General features: G+C 44.2%; 1 protein-coding gene across 1 annotated transcript in view; it reads left to right on the forward strand.

Annotated features, from left to right (window-relative positions):
- The window catches only part of LOC141167412 (extracellular calcium-sensing receptor-like), a 37,754-nt gene extending 15,747 nt beyond the window's left edge, over positions 1 to 22,007 (forward strand). The window contains exon 5 of the mRNA XM_073654818.1: positions 21,042 to 22,007. Within this exon, the coding sequence (XP_073510919.1) occupies positions 21,042 to 22,007 (966 nt within the window). The remainder of the gene's footprint in view (positions 1 to 21,041) is intronic.
- Positions 22,008 to 22,539: the final 532 nt, after the last annotated feature.

Here is a 22,539-nt window from a genome sequence, read left to right on the forward strand (position 1 = left end):
TCCCACGCTGTCAGTGACGTGCATGAGGTGAGCCGAGTTCATTGGACATGAACTCGGCTCATCTGGATGTCGTCACAGAGAGACGCTGAGCAGCGCAAGCAAGCCTGCGCTTCTCAGTGTCTGCGGGATGAGAGGCTGGATCGCAGCGTTCTGCTGCGGTCCAGCCTGTCATCTCGATGTAGCAGAGCTGAAGCTGTCGTGGGAACCATGGAAAGGTAAGGATGAGGTTGCTTTATTATTTTTCTTTTATTGCAGGAGATCGTTGGCTTCAGCTGGAATGGGCGTGACGGTAAGTATGGTTTAATTTAGAACAATAAAGGATTGTGTCTTTATTTCAATTAAAGGACTTTATTCTGGGTGTTTGTGTTTTTTTTAACTTTGACTATGGGGTTAGTAATGGGGGTGTCTTATAGACGCCTCTCCATTACTAACCTGGGCTTGATGTCAGCTGGCATTATAAGCTGACATCAACCCCAACCCTATTACCCCCTGCCACCGCACCAGGGCAGCGTGGAAGAGCGAGGCTAAGTGCCAGAATTGGCGCATCCTATGGATGCGCCATTTCTGGGGCGGCTGATGGCTGGTGTTTCTAGCCTGGGAGGGGGCCAATATTCATGGCTCCCTTCCTGGGCTATTAATATCAGCCCCCAGCTGTCTGCCTAGCCTTTGCTAGCTATTAAATTAGGGGGGACCCCACGTCATTTTTTTTGGGGGGTCCCCCATTTTAATAGCTAGTAAAGGCTATGTATTCAGCTGGGGGCTGATATTAGTAGCCTGGGAAGCTCCGTGGGTATTACCCCCTTCCCAGGCTTCAAACATCTGCCCCAGCCGTCTGCTTAACCTCCGCTAGAGCCTAAAATTAAGGGGAACCCCACGCCAATTTTTTTAATAATAAATCCTTTATTTTAATACTAAATGACAAGTACAGTAACCAACACTATCACTGTACTTCATATGTATGTGACTGACATGTTTCTATCTATCTAATCTATGTGTGAAGCTCTATTCTGTCTGTTATAAATTGTCGGGTACAGATGCTGAATTGCCGGCCGGCTTTTTTAAAGAGATGGTGCATGAAAACACTATTATTTTTTTTGATAAATCCTTTACGCTAAATGACAAGTACAGTAAGCAGCACTGTCACTGTACTTCGTATATATGTGGCTGACATGTTTATATCTATCTAATCTATGTGTGATTCTCTATTCTTTCGGTTCTAAATTGTCGGGTACAGGTGTATGCCGCTGCTGAATTGCCGGCTTTTCATGTTTCACTGTTGGCACTGTTCCCATCGATTTGGGCAATCACTGTAATGCCACAACCACCATGGCTGTGGCATTACAGTGAGTGGCAGACAATCCCTGCATGATTGGTGCTCTAAATAGCGCCAGACATGCAGGACACGCTTTTGGTGCACGAACAGTTATCGAACATAACCTCGAACAGCCGAATTTTTTGCAAATCGTTCGGGTTCGTCGAACAACTCGAACACCGCCCAAAACAGCTCAAATTTGAGATTGGCGAACAGTTCTAGTCGAACACCGCTCATCTTTAATTTTAACCAATCATCAAGCTTTTACTCTCCCCAGGATGACACAGGGGTAGAAAAGTCGTTTCGGATCCCTGATTTGTTCATCTTTATGAACGTGAGTCTGTCTACATTATCAGTGGAGAGCCGCGTGCGCTTATCTGTCAGCACACCACCAGCAGCGCTGAACACACGTTCAGACAGAACGCTGGCTGCGTGGCATGACAAGATCTCCAAGGCGTAAGTGGCTAGCTCCGGCCATTTATCCAGATTGGAAGCCCAAAAAGAGCAAGGGTCCAGTGACAGAGTCATGGCTTCAATGTTTACTTGGAGATACTCCTGTACCATCGTCTCTAGGCGTTGACTATGTGTCAGACTTCTTGTCTCCTGTGGCCTTGCAAAGGATGGGCTAAAAAAGTGGTTAAATGATTCCGCAAAATTGATGTTACCAGCAGATACTGTGTTTCTGTTACGGTTTGAGTGCTGAACACTCGACGGTCCCACGGTTGGCAAGTTGGAACTCTGAGATTCACTACGTGCACCAATGGTGTTTTGTGGAAAAGCACATGTAAGATTCTGCAACAGTCTCTGCTGATACTCCTGCATGCGTGCATCCCTTTCTATGGCAGGAATAATTTCTGCAAATTTACTTTTGTACCGGGGATCTAACAGTGTGGCAACCCAGTAGTCAGGATTATTTCTAATTCTCACAATTCGAGGGTCATGTTGCAGGTAGTGCAGCAAGAAGGCACTCATGTGTCTTGCGCATCCAGGAGCACCAAGTCCCTGTTGTGTTGGTGGCGAGGTAACAATAATGCTTCCTTCCTCTGTCCTCTCCCCCCAACCTCGCACAACAGAAATGTGATCAAGGTCTCCCTCATCTGATGAGTCTTCCATCAGTTCGTCCTCCACTTCTTCCTGGGCTCCTGCACCTTACTCACTAGTTTGGCTGCTACCATGCGCCCTGGTAAAATCATCTCCCCCACCCTCACATGCCTGCCGCCTTGATGCTGCCGACCGTCTGGACCTTTCAGATGTTAGCCCTTCTGCATACAACTCCTCCTCCTCTACTTCCTCCACCTCCTCTTGTGCCACCACCTGACTCCGAATTCTGTTTAACATGTGCTCCAGCATGTAAATCACCGGAATAGTCATGCTGATAATGGCATGGTCAGCGCTAAACATCTTCGTTGCCATTTCAAAACTGTGCAGAAGGGTGCATAGGTCCCTGATCTGAGACCACTCCTCCAGCGTGATTTGCCCCACCTCTGGATCTCGTTGGCCCAGGCTATACGTCAGAACGTATTGCACCAGGGCTTGTCAGTGCTGCCACAGTCGCTGCAACATGTGCAGAGTTGAATTCCAGCGGTTAGGCACATCACATTTTAGCCGGTAAGTGGCAGGCCCAACGACTTCTGTAGAGATGTAAGTCGCTTAGCTGCGGGATGCGAACGGCGGAAGTGAGCACACAGCGACCGTGCCCTCTGCAGAAGGCCATCTAGTCCGGGATAGTGGGCTAAAAATTGCTGGACAACCAGGTTCAACACGTGAGCCATACAAGGCACTTGTGTGACATTGCCCCGGCGAAGGGCCGCACCCAGGTTTGCAGCACTGTCGCACACAGCCTTCCCTGGTTTCAGGTCCAGTGGAGACAACCATTCATGAAATTGATTCTCCTGAGCTGACCACAACTCCTCAGCTGTGTGACTCACATTTCCCAGACATTTCAAAGTAAAAACCGCCTGATGATGTTGAGCCCTACTGCCAGCATAGTAAGGAGGTGTGCAGGATCCCTTCTGCGCAGTTAGAAAGCTTGTGGCATGAACAGACATGCTTTGGGTGCAGGTGGAGGACCCAGAGGAGGTTGAGGAGGCAGAAGCAGTGGAGGAACTTTGACATAAAGAGGATTGACGCACAACTCGTGGGGACGGCAAGACTTGGACAGCAGCCCCTTGTCCTGCTGTCACCATAGTTACCCAGTGCCCAGTCAGCGACATGTAACGCCCCTGTCCATGCCTACTCGTCCAAGTGTCTGTGGTGAAATGCACCCTGTCACACACAGAGTTTCTCAAAGAAGCGGTGATGTTGTGTGCGACATACTGGAGGAGCGCAGGCACACCTTTCTTTGAGAAGTAGTTCCGACTGGGCTTCTGGTACTGGGGCACTGCGATGGACATAAGGTCTCGAAAATCCTCTGTGTCCACCAGGCGGAAAGGCAGCATTTCTGTAGCCAAGAGCTTGCAGATGGTGAAATTCAACCTCTTAGCTTTCTCATGGCTAGGAGGAAATGGTCTTTTACTTGTCCACATCTGAGGAACCGAGGGCTGGCTATTGTGCTTAGACGGGGCTGATATGGGTGTCCCCGGCAAACTGCCGGTCTGTGAGGAAGATGCAGGCGGACATGTTAGGTTGCCTTGATCCAAAGGTGGTGCTATCGATGTCGGACAGCGCTCAACACCAGCTGGTGTTACCACCTCCAAAGAAAATGATGACCTGCCAATCACGCTGGCTGTTGCGGGTAAAGAGGTGGCAGGTCTGCGTCCCAAAACAGGTGTGACTGCTGTTCCCCCAGTCACAGAGGATGAAGAGGCCGCGGATGCACAAGATATGGCAGACGGTGGTTGGCCCGGCTTGCTAGGCCGCATTGTAGCACACTGAGCTTCCCACTGCAACTTATGCTTCATATCCATGTGCCGGTACATGCATGAAGTACTCAAACTATGTATTTTTTGGCCTCTACTTAGCTTTTGCTGACAAATGTTACAGATAACACGAGTTGGGTCATCTTTATCGATCTGAAAAAATGCCCAGGCTATGCAAAGCTTAGCACCCATGCGACCTGAAGAGCCACCACGACTTGTGGTGAGAGGCAGAGTTGTGTTTCAGGATGCAGTTGTTGACGTGCTTCCAGTACTACGTCTCTGTCCAGGAAGGCACAAACTGACCTCGTCGTCAATAGCATTCTCCTCCACCTCCTCTGCTGACCTCATCTCTTGGCTGACTGTGGGTTGACAGTAAGTGGGATCTCCAACCTCATCATCATCACCCTGTGTGTTATCACACCCGTCGTCCTCAGAGCCAACCTGTTCCTGCCCTGACAAAAAACTAAAGTTGTCGCTCCAATCTGGTATTTGAGTCTCATCATCGTCTTCCTCATTGTCTCCACCAACAGGAGTTACAGTTTGGGAATAAGGGTCTACATTATGGTCAGAACCTTCAGCGTCTGGTCCTGGATCTGACTCATAAAGATTCTGGGCATCAGTGCAGATCATTTCCTCGTCTGTATTCACAGAAGTGCTGGGGCCGACCTCTGATTCCCAGGCTATAGTATGAGTAAACAGCTGTGCAGACTCAACCATCTGTTCTACCTCATACTCAGATGGGCAGCTGGAGATTTGGGGGCTGTGAGGAAGCAAGTGAAATTGGGGTGACACCTTTGAGGACTGGAGTATTTGTGATGTTGAAGTTGATGTGGAGGAGAGCCCACTTAAAGGAGCACTTGATATCCGTTGAAGCACCTGCTGTTTTTGTGCCTCATCTGGAATTTGTAGCGATTGGCGAGGCCATAAGAAAGGGATCTTATCACATTGTCCGCTAAAAGAAGTAGACATTTTAGTTTGGCTGGAAGATGGTCTTTCTTCTGCAGATGTTACTGTTGCATTAACAACTACCCCACGGACACAACCTTTTCTCCCCTTCCCAACACGCCTATTCCCCTTTCCACCAGCAGCAGGCCTTTTTCCACTCATTTTGGTGGTTAACTAATTCATAACTCTGGAGTTGTTTGCACAAAAAAACAATGGATGGGAAGCGAGCAGAGCTGAGTGGCCAAACTGTGGTATTAGGCCAAAACTATTGGCTGGGTTAGATGCAGAAAAAAATTATATTCAATTTGCAACCTGATGGAGGTCAGTATAGATGGACTAATAGACCAAGTCCCACACACTGCTAGAAGCCCAAATATTTTTTCAGAGCTAGATGCAGAAAAAAATTATATTCAATTTGCAAACTGATGGAGGTCAGTATAGATGGACTAATAGACCAAGTCCCACACACTGCTAGAAGCCCAAATATTTTTTCAGAGCTAGATGCAGAAAAAAAATATTTTTAATATGCAACCTGATGGAGGTCAGTAAAGATGGACTAATAGACCAAGTCCCACACACTGCTGGAAGACCAAATATTTTTTCAGAGCTAAATGCAGAAAAAAATTATATTCAACTTGCAAACTGATGGAGGTCAGTATAGATGGACTAATAGACCAAGTCCCACACACTGCTAGAAGCCCAAATATTTTTTCAGAGCTAGATGCAGAAAAAAATTATATTCAGTTTGCAACCTGATGGAGGTCAGTATAGATGGACTAAAAGAACAAGTCGCACACACTGCTAGATGCCCAAATATTTTTTCAGAGCTAGATGAAGAAAAAAAATGATTTTTAATTTGCAACCTGATGGAGGTCAGTATAGATGGACTAATAGACCAAGTCCCACACACTGCTAGAAGCCCAAATATTTTTTCAGAGCTAGATGCAGAAAAAAAATATTTTTAATTTGCAACCTGATGGAGGTCAGTATAGATGGACTAACAGACCAAGTCCCACACACTGCTAGAAGCCCAAATATTTTTTCAGAGCTAGATGAAGAAAAAAAATGATTTTTAATTTGCAACCTGATGGAGGTCAGTATAGATGGACTAATAGACCAAGTCCCACACACTGCTAGAAGCCCAAATATTTTTTCAGAGCTAGATGCAGAAAAAAATTATATTGAATTTGCAACCTGATGGAGGTCAGTATAGATGGACTAAAAGACCAAATCCCACACACTGCTAGAAGCCCAAATATTTTTTCAGAGCTAGATGCAGAAAAAAATATTTTTAATTTGCAACCTGATGGAGGTCAGTATAGATGGACTAATAGAACAAGTCCCACACACTGCTAGAAGCCCAAATATTTTTTCAGAGCTAGATGAAGAAAAAAATTATTTTTAATTTGCAACCTGATGGAGGTCAGTATAGATGGACTAATAGAACAAGTCCCACACACTGCTAGAAGCCCAAATATTTTTTCAGAGCTAGATGAAGAAAAAAATTATTTTTAATAAGCAACCTGATGGAGGTCAGTATAGATGGACTAATAGAGCAAGTAGCACACACTGCTAGAAGCCCAAATATTTTTTCAGAGCTAGATGCAGAAAAAAATTATATTCAATTTGCAACCTGGTGGAGGTCAGTATAGATGGACTAATAGACCAAGTCCCACACACTGCTAGAAGCCCAAATATTTTTTCAGAGCTAGATGCAGAAAAAAATTATTTTCAATTTGCAACCTGATGGAGGTCAGTATAGATGGACTAATAGAACAAGTCCCACACACTGCTAGAAGCACAAATATTTTTTCAGAGCTAGATGCAGAAAAAAATTATATTCAATTTGCAACCTGATGGAGGTCAGTATAGATGGACTAATAGAACAAGTCGCACACACTGCTAGAAGCCCAAATATTTTTTCTAAGCTAGATGAAGAAAAAAATTATTTTTAATTTGCAACCTGATGGAGGTCAGTATAGATGGACTAATAGAACAAGTCGCACACACTGCTAGAAGCCCAAATATTTTTTCATAGCTAGATGAAGAAAAAAATTATATTCAATTTGCAACCAGATGGAGGTCTGTATAGATGGACTAATAGACCAAGTCCCACACACTGCTAGAAGCCCAAATATTTTTTCAGAGTTAGATGCAGAAAAAAATTATTTTTAATTTGCAACCTGATGGAGGTCAGTATAGATGGACTAATAGAACAAGTCCCACACACTGCTAGAAGCCCAAATATTTTTTCAGAGCTAGATGCAGAAAAAAATTATATTCAATTTGCAACCTGATGGAGGTCAGTATAGATGGACTAATAGACCAAGTCCCACACACTTCTAGAGGCCCAAATATTTTTTCAGAGCTAGATGCAGAAAAAAATAATTTTTAATTTGCAACCTGATGGAGGTCAGTATAGATGGGCTAATAGACCAAGTCCCACACACTGCTAGAAGCCCAAAGATTTTTTCAGAGCTAGATGCAGAAAAAAATTATATTCAATTTGCTACCTGATGGAGGTCAGTATAGATGGACTAATAGACCTAGTCCCACACACACTGCTAGAAGCCCAATTTTTTTTTGCAGAGCTAGATGCAGAAAAAAATTATATTCAATTTGCAACCTGATGGAGGTCAGTATAGATGGACTAATAGACCAAGTCCCACACACTGCTAGAAGCCCAAATATTTTTTCAGAGCTAGATGCAGAAAAAAATTATATTCAATTTGCTACCTGATGGAGGTCAGTATAGATGGAGTAATAGAACAAGTCCCACACAATGCTAGAAGCCCAAATATTTTTTCAGAGCTAGATGCAGAAAAAAATTATATTCAATTTGCAACCTGATGGAGGTCAGTATAGATGGACTAATAGAACAAGTCTCACACACTGCTAGAAGCCCAAATATTTTTTCAGAGCTAGATGCAGAAAAAAATTACATTCAATTTGCAACCTGATGGAGGTCAGTATAGATGGACTAATAGACCAAGTCCCACACACTTCTAGAAGCCCAAATATTTTTTCAGAGCTAGATGCAGAAAAAAATAATTTTTAATTTGCAACCTGATGGAGGTCAGTATAGATGGGCTAATAGACCAAGTCCCACACACTGCTAGAAGCCCAAATATTTTTTCAGAGCTCGATGCAGAAAAAAATTATATTCAATTTGCTACCTGATGGAGGTCAGTATAGATGGACTAATAGACCTAGTCCCACACACACTGCTAGAAGCCCAATTTTTTTTTGCAGAGCTAGATGCAGAAAAAAATTATATTCAAGTTGCAACCTGATGGAGGTCAGTATAGATGGACTAATAGACCAAGTCCCACACACTGCTAGAAGCCCAAATATTTTTTCAGAGCTAGATGCAGAAAAAAATTATATTCAATTTGCTACCTGATGGAGGTCAGTATAGATGGACTAATAGAACAAGTCCCACACGCTGCTAGAAGCCCAAATATTTTTTCAGAGCTAGATGCAGAAAAAAATTATATTCAATTTGCAACCTGATGGAGGTCAGTATAGATGGACTAATAGAACAAGTCCCACACACTGCTAGAAGCCCAAATATTTTTTCAGAGCTAGATGCAGAAAAAAATTACATTCAATTTGCAACCTGATGGAGGTCAGCATAGATGGACTAATAGACCAAGTCCCACACACTTCTAGAAGCCCAAATATTTTTTCAGAGCTAGATGCAGAAAAAAATAATTTTTAATTTGCAACCTGATGGAGGTCAGTATAGATGGGCTAATAGACCAAGTCCCACACACTGCTAGAAGCCCAAATATTTTTTCAGAGCTAGATGCAGAAAAAAATTATATTCAATTTGCTACCTGATGGAGGTCAGTATAGATGGACTAATAGAACAAGTCGCACACACTGCTAGAAGCCCAAATATTTTTCAGAGCTAGATGCAGAAAAAAAATATATTGAATTTGCAACCTGATGGAGGTCAGTATAGATGGACTAAAAGACCAAGTCCCACACACTGCTAGAAGCCCAAATATTTTTTCAGAGCTAGATGCAGAAAAAAATTATATTCAATTTGCAACCTTATGGAGGTCAGTATAGATGGAATAATAGAATGATGCTATGCCAAAAAGGTTTTAATTCACTAGGTGCAGTAAAAAAATTGGTATTCTACACACAGGTGGTGTAGCTTGCAACACAGATAGGCTACTCCACTGACTAACACACTCTGCAATAGGCCAAAAAGGATTTGCTTTGCTAGATTTAGCCAAATGCTGTGAAAAAAACTTGCAAAGCACTGGTACAGACCTGCCTGGCAAAAACTGATAGGAACTGATGCAACTTAGTACTTAAAAGGACTGCAATCACAATTAGTCTTTACTCCCAACCTACTTATTTAAGAGCACAGACCTGCCTGATAAACGTCGTAGGAAATGCTGTAACCTAGTCCTTAAAAGGACTGCAATCACAACTCTTCCCTACTCCCAAGCTATCTGTAGATTTGTGCGAAAATTGGCTTGAAATTAACAAGGTATAGCGCACACAGCAACAGCGTTGCCGACTATAACACGGAGCTGCAGCAGTGAGAAAATGGTGGCGATGGGGAAAATGGCTGGGTCTTATAGGGCAAGGACATGTGACATACACTGCCAGTGACACATGCCCTTGCTTGTGTGAGAAAATGCAGTTTGCTCTGTGTGTGCGCTGCTGATAGGCTGACAGATTGCACCTCCCCTCTGTAAATGCGGGAAAGAGAAAAAAAATGGAGATCTTCATTGTTCCTGCAGAGATCCATCCCCTGCCCCTCCCCCCACCCCGCTGAACACTCAAACTGCATATTAACATTAATTTTCAGCATTACTGAGAAAAAATCCAGTTATGATTTTGGTGCCCGAACAGTTATCGAACATAACTTCTTACAGCCGAATTTTTTTCAAATTGTTCGTGTTCGCCGAGTGGCTCGAACACCGCCCAAAACAGCTCGAATTTGAGATTGGCGAACAGTTCGAGTCAAACAACGCTCATCTCTAGTGAGCAGCAGGCAGCAGTAATGGAGTACCAGCTGCAGCCGGCGCAAACAAGTGGCAGTGCGCGCCGTTCACACTTCGCCACCACTGAGTGGGCCTCTATGAAGGATATTTGCCACGTTTTGCGTGCCTTCGATTATTCCACGCGGATGGCGAGTGCAGATGATGCACTAGTCAGCATGACTATCCCCCTTATCTGCCTGCTTGAAAAAAGCCTGCAAGCACTAAGGGAGGAGGTTTTGGAAGAGGTGGGGGATGAGGAGTCACAAATGCCATCTGCTTCTCTACAGTCTGCACAACGTGGTTCCTCACAAAGGGCCTAGGCAGGGGACACTTTGTAAGGAGGATGAGGAGGAGTCAATGGAGGAGGATGACATCTGTCCAGAGGAGGGTGGTACACAATGCTCTAGTAGTCAGTATCTAGAGCGAGGGTGGGGTGATGCAGAGCAGGCAGAGATCACGCCTCAAGCAGGGGACAGCTTTTCTTGGCCAGTTGGCAGTCTGCAGCAAATGGTTGATTTCATGCTGCAGTGCCTGAGAAACGACCGCCGCATCGCCCACATTCTCAACACGGCTGATTATTGGGTGTCCACCCTCCTAGATCCTTGCTACCGGGACAACTTACAAAGCCTTATAACACCATTGAACCGGGAGCGTAAAATGCGGGAGTACCAAGACGCACTGGTGCATTCCATCATGTTCTCCATTCCAACCGAGAGCAGTGCTCCTAGTGCTTTACAAAGCAGCTCAGTGCGTCGAGGCAGTGGAGGAAGCTCTGCACAAAGAGGGAGCAGAAGCAGCGACTCAGCACAAGGCAAGACCAGTATGGCCGAAATGTGGCAAAGTTTTGTGTCCCCGCCGCCACAAAAGTCTACACCATCACAGACGGCTCCAGTCAGCAGGAGACAACGTTTCCGTCAGATGATGACAGACTACATGCCTTGCCCTCACAGTGTACTCCCAGACGGCTCTTCTCCCTTCAAGTTTTGGGTCTGTAAGCTGGATACATGGCCAGAGCTTAGCCAGTATGCATTGGAGGTGCTAGCTTGCTCTGCTGCTAGTGTATTATCGGAACGCATCTTTAGTGCCGCAGATGGTGTACTAACAGACCGTCGCATGTGACTATCCTCCGATAACGTTGACCGGCTTACTTTTCTCAAAATGAACAAGGCCTGGATCTCTCATGAATTTGCCAGTCCTCTTCCAGAATAAATAATTGGTTGGCAACAGTATCCAAGTCTCCTGTTGTGTTCATGTTTCTACCACCTGAACTGTAATCCCTAAGCTCCAACACCGCCAGTTGGCGCTCAGAAGTGCTGTCTGCACAGTCAACACTTGCTGCCGTATTATTGGGGTTCAGTAACATCAGCTGTTCCCCTGCTGTGCGGACGGCAATTTCTCCTGCTCTGTCCACATTCACACTACTACAGATTTTAAAGTTGCTCCAATTACACCTCTAGCTCCCCTGTTTTCAGTATTATACCTGAGCTCCAACACCGCCAGTTGGCGCTCGGAAGTGCTGTCTGCACAGTCAACACTTGCTGCCGTGTTATTGGGGTACAGTAACATCAGCTGTTCCCATGCTGTGCGGACGGCAATTTCTCCTGCTCTGTCCACATTCACACTACAACAGATTTTAAAGTTGCTCCAATTACACCACTAGCTCCTCTGTTTTCAGTATTATCCCTGAGCTCCAACACCGCCAGTTGGCACTCGGAAGTGACGTCTGCACAGTCAACACTTGCTGCCGTGTTATTGGGGTTCAGTAACGTCAGCTGTTCCCCTGCTGTGCGGACGGCAATTTATCCTACTCTGTCCACATTCACACTACTAAAGATTTTAAAGTTGATCCAATCACACCTCTGGCTCCTCTGTTTTCAGTATTATCCCTGAGCTTCAACACCGCCAGTTGGTGCTCGGAAGTGCTGTCTGCACAGTCAACCCTTGCTGCCGTGTTATTGGGGTTCAGTAACGTCAGCTGTTCCCATGCTGTGCGGATGGCAATTTCTCCTGCTCTGTCCACATTCTCACTACTACAGATTTTAAAAGTTGCTCCAATTACACCTCTGGCTCCTCTGTTTTCAGTATTATCCCTAAGCTCCAACACCGCCAGTTGGCGCTCAGAAGTGACGTCTGCCCAGTGAACACTTGCTGCCGTGTTGTTCGGGTTCAGTAACGTCAGCTGTTCCCCTGCTGTGCGGATGGCAATTTCTCCTGCTCTGTCCACATTCACACTACTACAGATTTTAAAGTTGCTCCAATTACACCACTAGCTCCTCTGTTTTCAGTATTATCCCTGAGCTCCAACACCGCCAGTTGGCACTCGGAAGTGACGTCTGCACAGTCAACACTTGCTGCCGTGTTATTGGGGTTCAGTAACGTCAGCTGTTCCCCTGCTGTGCGGACGGCAATTTATCCTACTCTGTCCACATTCACACTACTAAAGATTTTAAAGTTGATCCAATCACACCTCTGGCTCCTCTGTTTTCAGTATTATCCCTGAGCTTCAACACCGCCAGTTGGCGCTCGGAAGTGCTGTCTGCACAGTCAACCCTTGCTGCCGTGTTGTTCGGGTTCAGTAACGTCAGCTGTTCCCCTGCTGTGCGGACGGCAATTTCTCCTGCTCTGTCCAGATTCACACTACTACAGATTTTAAAGTTGCTCCAATTACAACTCTGGCTCCTCTGTTTTCAGTACTATCCCTGAGCTCCAACACCGCCAGTTGGCGCTCGGAAGTGCTGTTTGCACAGTCAACACTTGCTGCCGTGTTATTGGGGTTCAGTAACGTCAGCTGATCCCCAGGTGTGTGTCCGGCAAATTCTCCTCCTTTGTCCACATCCACTGTACTACTGATTTGAAACTTGCTCCAATTACAGCTCTGGCTCCTCTGTTTTTAGTATTTACCCTGGGCTCCAATACCACTAGTTGCTGCTCAGAAGTGCCGTCTGCACAGTCAATGCTTGCTCCAGTGTTATTGGGGTTCAGTAACGTCAGCTGATCCCCAGCTGTGTGTCGGGAAAATTCTCCTGCTCTGTCCACATTCACACTACTGCTGAATTTAAAGTTGCTCCAATTACACCTCTGGCTCCTCTGTTTTCAGTATTTTCCCTGAGCTCCAACACCGCCAGTTGGCGCTCAGAAGTGACGTCTGTACAGTCAACACTTGCTGCCGTGTATTTCGGGTTCAGTAACGTCAGCTGTTCCCCTGCTGTGCGGACGGCAATTTCTCCTGCTCTGTACACATTCACACAACTACAATTTTTAAAGTCGCTTCAATTACACCTCTGGCTCCTCTGTTTTCAGTATTTTCCCTGAGCTCCAACACCGCCAGTTGGCGCTCAGAAGTGACGTCTGCACAGTCAACACTTGCCGCCGTGTTATTGGGGTTCAGTGACATCAGCTGTTCCCCTGCTGTGCAGACGGCAATTTCTCCTGCTCTGTCCACATTCACACTACTAACGATTTTAAAGTTGCTCCAATTACACCTCTGGCTCCTCTGTTTTCAGTATTATCCCTGAGCTCCAACACCGCCAGTTGGCGCTCGGAAGTGCTGTCTGCACAGTCAACACTTGCTGCCGTGTTATTGGGGTTCACTAACGTCAGCTGATCCCCAGCAGTGTGTCCGACAAATTCTCCTGTTTTGTCCACATCCACTGTACTACTGATTTAAAACTTGCTCCAATTACACCTCTGGCTCCTTTGTTTTTAGTATATACCCTGGGCTCCAATACCGCTAGTTGCTGCTCAGAAGTGCCATCTGCACAGTCAACGCTTGCTCTAGTGTTATTGGGGTTCAGTAACGTCAGCTGATCCCCAGCTGTGTGTCCGGCAAATTCTCCTGCTTTGTCCACATCCACTGTACTACTGATTTAAAACTTGCTCTAATTACACCTCTGGCTCCTCTGTTTTTAGTATTTATCCTGGTCTCCAATACCGCTAGTTGCTGCTCAGAAGTGCCGTCTGCAGAGTCAACGCTTGCTCCAGTGTTATTGGGGTTCAGTAACGTCAGCTGATCCCCAGCTGTGTGTCTGGAAAATTCTCCTGCTCTGTCCACATTCACACTACTACAGATTTTAAAGTTGCTCCAATTACACCTCTGGCTCCTCTGTTTTCAGTATTTTCCCTGAGCTCCAACACCGCCAGTTGGCGCTCAGAAGTGACGTCTGCACAGTCAACACTTTCTGCCGTGTTATTGGGGTCAGTAACGTCAGCTGTTCCCCTGCTGTGCGGACGGCAATTTCTCCTGCTCTGTCCACATTCACACTGCTACAGATTTTAAAGTTGCTCCAATTACACCTCTGGCTCCTCTGTTTCCAGTATTATCCCTGAGCTCCAACACCGCCAGTTGGCGCTCGGAAGTGACATCTGCACAGTCAACACTTGCTGCCGTGTTATTGGGGTTCAGTGACGTCAGCTGTTCCCCTGCTGTGCGGACGGCAATTTCTCCTGCTCTGTCCACATTCACACTACTACAGATCTTAAAGTTGCTCCAATTACACCTCTGGCTCCTCTGTTTTCAGTATTATCCCTGAGCTCCAACACCGCCAGATGGCGCTCGGAAGTGACGTCTGCACAGTCAACACTTGCTGCCGTGTTATTGGGGTTCAGTAAAGTCAGCTGATCCCCAGCTGTGTGTCCGGCAAATTCTCCTGCTTTGTCCACATCCACTGTACTACTGATTTAACACTTGCTCCAATTACACCTCTGGCTCCTCTGTTTTTGGTATTTACCCTGGGCTCCAATACCGCTAGTTGCTGCTCAGAAGTGCCGTCTGCACAGTCAACGCTTGCTCCAGTGTTATTGGGGTTCAGTAACGTCAGTTGATCCCCAGCTGTGTGTCCGGCAAATTCTCCTGCTTTGTCCACATCCACTGTACTACTGATTTAAAACTTGCTCTAATTACACCTCTGGCTCCTCTGTTTTTAGTATTTATCCTGGGCTCCAATACCGCTAGTTGCTGCTCAGAAGTGCCGTCTGCACAGTCAACGCTTGCTCCAGTGTTATTGGGGTTCAGTAACGTCAGCTGATCCCCAGCTGTGTGGCAGGCAAATTCTCCTGCTCTGTCCACATTCACACTACTACAGATTTTAAAGTTGCTCCAATTACGCCTCTGGCTCCACTCTGTTTTTAGTATTTACCCTGGGTTCCAGCACCGCCAGCTGTTTCCCAGCAGTGTCTTTGCCTCGGGTACTCCCTCCTGCCCAGCCTGGTTCCAGCACATCAGCTGTTTCCGGGTAGTGTCAACCTCACTTTGCCTCCAATGCATTGTCCTGTCGTGTTGCTGTCGGGTTAGCCGACTCTATGGTGCCTGCAGTTTAGGTTACTCCTATGTGGGCTGCGGGATCTGGCAATCAAGGCTGGTTCCATAGTGCCAATAAGACAAGCACCCACTGTAGGACTGTGGGCTTCGGTAACTGCGGCCGGCTCGCGGCCTTGCAACTTTTTTTTACATGGTTACCTTCTGCTACCCATCCGGGTTCCAGTACCGTCAGCTGGTTCTCGGCAGTGCCTTTGGCTTAGGTGCCTCCTTCTCGGTATCCAAGTTCCACCAACGTCTGCTGGTCCTTGGTAGTGCTTTCTGGCACAGGTACCTCCTGCTTAGTAACCGAGTTCCAGTACCGTCAGCTGGTCCTCGGTAGTTCCATTGGCTCTTGTACCTTCTGCCACCCATCTGGGTTCCAGTACCGTCAGCTGGTCCTCGGTAGTTTCATTTGCTCTTTTACCTTCTACTACCCATCTGGGTTCCAGTAACATCAGCTGGTTCTCGGCATTGTCTTTGGCACGGGTACCCTCTCCTGCCCAGCCTTGTTCCGGAACCCCAGCTGTTTCCGGGTAGTGTCAACGTCACTTTGCCTCCAATGCGTTGTCCTGTCATGTTGTGGACGGGTTAGCCAACTCTATGGTGCCTGCAGTTTAGGTGACTCCTATGTGGGCTGCGGGATCTGGCAATGAAGGCTGGTTCCATAGTGCCAATAAGACAAGCACCCCCTGTAGGACTGTGGGCTTCGGTAACTGCGGCCGGCTCATGGCCTTGCAACTTTTTTTTTTCATGGGTACCTTCTGCTACCCATCCGGGTTCCAGTACCGTCAGCTGGTACTCGGCAGTGCCTTTGGCTTAGGTGCTTCCTTCTCGGTATCCAAGTTCCACCAACGTCTGCTGGTCCTTGGTAGTGCTTTCTATCACAGGTACCTCCTGCTTAGTAACTGAGTTCCAGTACCGTCAGCTGGTCTTCGGTAGTTCCATTGGCTCTTGTACCTTCTGCTAACCATCCGGGTTCCAGTACCATCAGCTGGATCTGGGCAGTGCCTTTGGTTTAGGTGCCTCCTTCTCGGTATCCAAGTTCCACCAATGTCTGATGGTCCTTGGTAGTGCTTTCCGGCACAGGTACCTCCTGCTTAGTAACCGAGTTCCAGTACCGTCAGCTGGTCCTTGGTAGTTCCATTGGCTCTTGTACCTTCTGCTACCCATGCGGGTTCCAGTACCATCAGCTGGTTCTCGGCAGTTCCTTAGCCTTCTTGTACCTTCTGCTACATTTCCAAGTTCAAGCTTTTTGAAATGGTTCTTGGTAATCTCTCTGGATCTCCCTGACGAGGACCCTGAAGACGAGGACCCTGAAGACCACCCCGAAGAAGACGAGGACCCCGAAGACGAGGACCTTGAAGACGAGAACCCTGAAGACCAACCCAAAGAAGACGAGGAGCCCGAAGACGAGGACCCTGAAGACGAGGACCCTGAAGACAACGCGAAGAAGACGTGGACCCCGAAGACGACGACCTTGAAGACGACGACCCTGAAGACCTCCCCGAAGAAGACCAAGAAGATGACCCTGAAGAAGTTGACCAAGAGGACAAAGAAGAAGAAGACAACCACCAAGATACAGAAGAACAAGAGGCAGAAAACCAAGAAGCTGAAGTACAAGAAGCACAGAACAAAAAGCGGAAGAACATTAAGCATAAGACTAAAAATCAGAGCAAAAGGTAATATCTAAATTATAAGCAGAAGATGACTAAGCAGTGTATGGGGGTGAGTCCATTCCTCCTCATGGTGCCCCTGGAAATGACCTGCTGCTGCAGGCCAAACTGAACATGGACAAATCCTGTTGTGAATCTTTTGTGATGGACAGAATGAAAGGTGTAATCTTCAAGCTTTTATAGATAACAACTACAGGAATGCCTGTCACAAATAAGAATATGATGAAGAAGAAGAATATGAAGAAGATGAAGAAGTAGAATATGAAGAAGGATATTAGTTGAATAAGAAGAATATGAAGAATGTAAAAAAAAAGATTAATACGAAGAAGGTGAAGAAGAAGAAGATGAAGAAGGTGAAGAAGAAGTTGATGAAAGAGATGCTGATGCTGAGGATGATGAAGGAGAAAGTGTGGGAGAAGTAAAAAAGAAGATGAAGAGCATGGAAGTAGTGAAACATAAATATCTGACAAAATATAAAAATACTTAACCTAGTCAATATTTCCGTAACTCAGAACGTCTTAAAAAAAATATTAATTCCTACTATTCCATTTGATTGGGCTAAACCTCTATGCCTTTATTGTCTCCCCCACCTCCCCCAATACATTCTACATTATTCTTAGTTGTTTTCCTTCATGTAGAATTAACCTACAAGGAAAGAAAGGCTTTATTTTCATTCCGATATTTCTGTCCCATTGACTTGCATTGGTTTCCGGTATCGAAATCGGCGATATCGGATACTTTTTGGGTATCGGTCCGATCCAATCCGTTCCGATATTTCCCGATATTGGAAGGTATCGCTCAACACTAATCATTATCCATTTGTAGAAGCCATCCTCTTTTCAACTTCAGCTTTTTTACAGATAATGTTATGTTTGCATCAAGAATTTGTTGAACTTTCTTTGAATCCCTTCTTCCCTCTACCTGTGAAATGTTCTCTGTGCCATTGGCTGCAACACAACCCCAAAGCATCATTGATCCACCCCCATGCTTAATGGATGGCGAGAGTTACTTTTCCTGAAATTCTGTGCCTTTTTTTCTCCACACATACCTTTGATCATTGTGGCCAAAGAATTATATTTTACCCTCATCGGTCCACAGTACTTATTTCCAAAATGCATCAGGCTTGTTTAGATGTTCTTTTGCATACTTCTGACGCTGAATTTTATGATGAAGACGCAGGAGAGGTTTTCCTCTGATGACTCTTCCATGAAGGCCAAAATTGTGCAGGTGTCTTTGAACAGTATAAAAATTTACCAAAACTCCAGAATCTGCTAAATCTTTCTGAAGGTCTTTTGCAGTCAAGCGGCGTTTCTTATTTGCTTCTCTAGCAATCCTACGAGCAGCTCTCACTGAAATTTTGCTTGGTCTTCCTGACCTTATCTTGACCTCCACTGTTCCTGTTAATTGCCATTTCTTAATTACATTTTGAACTGAGGAAAGGGCAGCTTAAAAATGCCTTGCTATCTTCTTATAGCCTTCTCCTGCTTTGTGGGCTTCCACCATTTTCATTTTCAAGGTGCTAGGCAGCTGCTTAGAAGAACCCATTGCTGCTGTTTTGTGGTTCAAGGTTAGTAGAAGCTTGGTTTTTATAAAGCTGGGAAATTTGCATCATCTGGCCTTTCTTAACTTTGATTGTGAACAAGCCATAACCTTACCAGGCTAATTAGGGTTTAAAACCTTGGTCAAAGTTATCTGAGCACACAAATCTCCAAGGGTGCCCAAACTTTGGCATTGGCCCATTTTCCTGTTTGTAATTTTTAAAAAGTAAAAAATTATAATACTTTTTTTTGGCTAAAATCCAAAAAAAAATGTGTCATCTTTAACTTTAGCCCTTTTAGAGATCATTTCATCTTCAACTTGCCCAAAACTGCAAAAAACACAAAAGTGGAAAAAAGAAGTGGATAATTGCACTGCTGATATTCTATAAACAAAGAAGGAGGCAAGTTCAGTAAATATGAGGAGGGGTCAAAAGTCTTTGGAAACCAGCCTGAGGGTGGAAAAAATGATAGAATTGCACAGCTGATTTGTTATGAAAAATGAAAAGGCAATTGCATATAATAAGTAAATGACTGAAAAAACCCTCTGATAGACAGATATAGTCAAGTAATGCTCTTTATCTGTGTAAGAATCAGGAGCAGCATTGAGCCTTTAAGCACACCCCCATTTCATCTAATCAGTCCGGCTTGACTGTAACTATAGATGGATCAGTCTTCACAACAAGAAACCAAGCTTCCCACAAGAGAGACACCTCGTGGCCATAACTTTAGAGCAATTTTTCGCTCCGAAACCAATATTTTTTTTCCTAAAGAAAGTATAATTCACTGTTAATATCAGTTACATTGGCAATCTAACAAACAAATGTTTGTTAAAATGTCAGTGACCATTTAATTGGAAAATATTGCATAATTAGCCACTACTTCACAGGGAATAGATACCTCTATTCTTTGCTCAATTTGCCGTCAACCAGTATTTTACAAATTACCAAATCAAGGCGACCCATCACACCATATACTGTACATATGTAGCAAAACTTGTGCTTGAGTTTTGCAAAGTGAGTTAATTTTACAAAAAATATTTAAGTCCATTAAACAATAAATTGACCATAGTTTTTAGTATAGATGGCCGATACTACACTTGCACAAATGTTTTTCTACTTAGAAAAACTTTACAGTAATTTTCGAGTTACTCTGAGACCTTCATGCTATGGATGACTTCATGGCCACATACAAGAGATTTAACACTACAAAGTTTTCTTTAGGTCCCTCAGTCGGTTTGCAGTAAAAGCTGTGAACAGGGATTTCGCAAGACTGCCAAAATTAGAGAACCAGTCTGCTGTTTCCAATGTGTCCCATGTCCTTTGGGTGAAGTTTCCAACCAGACAGGTAAATTTGTCTCTAACTAATAAAGAAAAATTCAAAAATTCCTAACTGTGTCAATGTTTTTGGATATGTTTTGGTCATCTGTGATGGATAGAAAAGAAGCTGCCCCTCTAGAGCTCAACTAGTTGATATCTCTGCAGACAATCTCAGTATGCAAGAATTCAGGGAATTAATGTGAGTAGTATTCTAATCGACCAAATAGCCATTGAGAACAGTACACCCTGGGGTGTATCTATATTAGGGTTACAGATACACCCAATCAATTGTGTCTGATGGGTGCCAAAAGCTCATTTGTCAACAAAGAAGACTTAAAAAGGCCATGGTAGGTATTAACCTTGTTAGAAATGTTTCAGTGGTCTATTAGCTTTATAGGGATGGTCCTATTTCGAAAAATCTTTTTCCCTGCCTGTAGTTTGCAAAAAACATGCCGCTCTTTATTCACTGAACCCGGGTTCAATACGGAGTGTCCAGTTGCTGTGTTACTAAAGTTATATCAACAGTGCAACAGCCAATAAGTAAGTTCAGTGGCGATGAATGGGGAGTTGCGTTTACACGGTCACAGGTGTTGAGCTCACTGATTGGCTACCACATGGTTGACGTGATGTCAGTGCTGCACCTAATGCCGGACACTGAGAGCCAACGCTGGACCAGAGACAGTGAGTAAACAGCAGTTTATTTTATAACAAAATACTGTTAGAGAGAAAGAACTTCTGAAAGAGGAAAACCTCTTTAATTGTTGCCTAAGAGTTCACCCTAGTGAACTAAACGTACTAAAGTCACATAGCAAGAATACACTTACGGTAACCATCAATAGCTTCAAACCTACTTGTTAATGGATTTAGAAAGTAATGATGCCAGGTTTTACATTTACTGTTTATAGAAACTATAGAAATTAATGGCAGAAATACTCTTAAAGATGAGTTTTCCACTGGGAGTTCCAATTAAGAGGCAAATTGTCAAGGGATCATTTCCAAAAGTAGGCTTTGTCCTAAGAGGAAAACAACTTGATGATTAATTTTTAAATATTGGGTTTATGAAGGACATGAGTTTTGTATGAATTCATGATTTCTAGTTTATTATACTATCTACAGTTGTATCGTGTATTTCAGATTCTGTTGAGTGCTTCAAATGTCCGTGGGACAAGTGGCCGAATCTTCAAAAAACAAAATGCGTGCCTAAAGCTGAAGATTACCTCTCCTATGAAGAACCCTTAGGGACAACCCTGGCTATTGTCAATGTGGTATCTGCTTTGATTCCTTACATAATTTTGAGGATTTTAACATTGAATAAGTCTAGTGCCATCGTAAAGGCCAGTAACTACCCTGTAAGTTGTCTTCTTCTAGTATCCTTGTCATTGTGTTTCCTGTGCTCTCTGTTTTTCATCGGATACCCCAAGCCTGAGAAATGTCTCCTGAGACAGGCCGCATTTGGAATGGTTTTTGTTCTTTGTGTATCTTGCATCTTGGCCAAAGCTATATTGGTGTTATTGGCATTCATGGACATAAAGCCAAGAAGTAACAAGAAGAAATGGACCAACTCTCGAGTTTCTTATGTAATAATTTCTGCTGGCTCCATATTTCAGGCTCTCTTGTGCATTAGTTGGCTTTCTTGTAGACCTCCATTCATGGAGTACAACCTTTATATTAACCCTGGAGTTATTATTGTTGAGTGTAATGAAGGATCATTTATTGCTTTCTGGATCATGTTGGGTTATTTGTTCCTCTTGGCTACGATAAGCTTCTTAGTGGCCTTTCTGGTTCGAAGACTTCCCGACAGCTTCAATGAGGCCCAGTTGATTACATTCAGCATGTTGGCCTTTCTTTGTGTGTGGGTGTCCTTCATTCCTGCCTTCCTCAGTGCACAAGGAAAATACACTGTAGCTATGGAAATATTTGCAATCATGGCCTCCAGCTGGGCTATTTTATTATGCATGTTTGTCCCAAAATGTTTTATTATAGTGTTACGACCTAATAGGAACTCTAAAGACTATGTCATGAAAAGACACAGGTATCCTGTGATTAAGGACAGCAGAATGTGAACAGATATCTTAACGGGTAACCTTGGGTATAGAGATATGTCCAGTGTAAAAATATATTAGACAGGCCAGAGCAACATAAAAACTTTATGCAAAATTGGCCAAAATATAATGTATAATATAATAATATATAATTGAATTATATTTACGTAATATTTATACATATGTGAACAAGTTAGCTGACAGATTATATTGCAGTTTATATTGTACTAGATGGTGGCCCGATTCTAACGCATCGGGTATTCTAGAATATGTATGTAGTTTATTTATGAAGATTTAAGATTAATGCAATGAATACACAGGATTTTCCGGGTAAAATATAAACATTATCATTAAATTTTATTGCTCATAGAACTTAATACAACTGAACGAAATTATTAAACAGATCATCAAAATATATAAACCATTACATGAATATCTAACTGTATTTAAATAAATCATCGGGCGAAAGAAGTAAATAGACACAATAATATATTTGTTAACAATATCAACCCAAAATATTTTTGTACACCATTTTTTGTGAATACTTTTTGAC

This window comes from Phyllobates terribilis, unplaced genomic scaffold, assembly GCF_046119375.1.
Source record: "Phyllobates terribilis strain yellow unplaced genomic scaffold, ASM4611937v1 Scaffold_11__3_contigs__length_659146591, whole genome shotgun sequence".
NCBI lineage: Eukaryota > Metazoa > Chordata > Amphibia > Anura > Dendrobatidae > Phyllobates > Phyllobates terribilis.